The sequence below is a fragment of the Limulus polyphemus genome, unplaced genomic scaffold (assembly GCF_000517525.1).
Source record: "Limulus polyphemus unplaced genomic scaffold, Limulus_polyphemus-2.1.2 Scaffold704, whole genome shotgun sequence".
NCBI classification, from domain to species: Eukaryota; Metazoa; Arthropoda; class Merostomata; order Xiphosura; family Limulidae; genus Limulus; species Limulus polyphemus.
Window position 1 is genome coordinate 468,338 of NW_013666314.1, and position 1,451 is coordinate 469,788.

Genomic DNA, 1,451 nt, shown 5'->3' on the forward strand with positions numbered 1-1,451 from the left:
TAATCAATTTAATCATAATTTAAATTAATCAATTATTTTGTTGCAATAATTGATTATATCAAGTTAGTTGCATATCTCTATTTTACAATGCTTGTTAACTGTCTAAAATATGTAAAAGAAGTAGAACGACAGTTGTAAAATTTCTCAATAGTTTTAAAGTATATTGTAAGTAGCTTTAAAATTATAGTTTTTATTTCACATAATTTCTATTTCCAGGTTACAAAAAAAAATCACTTTTTGAAATATTTTTAAGGGCAAATTATTTTTGCAGCCCTGTTCATGTTTTATTTTATATATGTAGTCCTTAAATATTTTTATTCATTGTGTTTTAGATATTAGAAAGTGACTTTATTGCTTCATAACAGAGAATTTATTCCTCTTGAGATTTCACGTATAGAAAAATTCCAGTTTACTTGCCTTCTATTGAAAGATTTGGTAAAACAAATAACCTGTTATTCTTGGACTTTCTAGTGGGAAGAACCAGCAACCACGTCCCATACTGATGTTCCTAACTTTTTAGCTAAAAAAATGCAAAACCTTCGGCTGCGACAAAGATTTCTGCCTGCAGATAAGAAAAAGTAAGTATTTCTGTTCAATAATCTATATATACCAGTAATATGATACTGTGCCATATGGCAAAAGAATAAAAAATAAGAGTGCTGTTTAAGTAAATACCATGATTTAAAGCTATTTTTACAATATGCTATTTATTATTTTCATTATATTACTGTAAGAGTTTTTGTTTTTTTTTGGCATCTTATTGACAATTACCTATGCATTGTTTATGTAATATATATTAATGTTTAAGTATACAAAACTTCATGGATCTGTTTGTCAGACTTAAACCTTGATTTTAAATTGAGAAAACAAAAATTACATTCTTAATATATATATTTGAACTTGGGCAATGATAAACAAATTGTTGTATGTGCTTAGATTTAAATAAGTTTTGGAATATCTTAAATCTAATATTATGGGGATTAAAGAAAAGGCAATAAGAGCCAGGCAGTTTGACTAAAAGTTGACTTGTATTCCACATTTATAATTGCTTTCTTGAATTTTGAAATAAAATATGTGTGTCAGAAAACCTAAGGATATTCATTTTTGTTTTGTAATTAAAAAAAAGGATCTAATTTCATTCCATATTCTTGTTGTTCATAAGGTTCTAATTACAAGTTAGTATTAAAATTTCATTTATATGGATTATCAAAGATTTCACTGATAACCCTTAGGAAATATGAAGGCTAATTAACACATTAATTTTTGAGATGATAACTCATCTCTTCACACAGAAATGCTAATTTCCTCATGTGTCTGTCTATGACGAGCCTGGCATGGCCATATGGTTAGGGTGCTCGACTCGCAATCTGAGGGTCGCGGGTTTGAATCCCCGTCCCACCAAACATGCTTGCCTTTTCAGCCGTGGGGGCATTATAATGTGACGGTCAATC

General features: G+C 28.7%; 1 protein-coding gene across 1 annotated transcript in view; it reads left to right on the forward strand.

Annotated features, from left to right (window-relative positions):
• Positions 1–1,451, forward strand: part of LOC106460081 (Meckel syndrome type 1 protein homolog) — a gene marked incomplete at its 3' end in the record, with an annotated part of 17,441 nt that overhangs the window by 12,638 nt on the left and 3,352 nt on the right. The window contains exon 5 of the mRNA XM_013919763.1: positions 472–578. Coding sequence (XP_013775217.1) covers positions 472–578 — 107 coding nt within the window. The remainder of the gene's footprint in view (positions 1–471; positions 579–1,451) is intronic.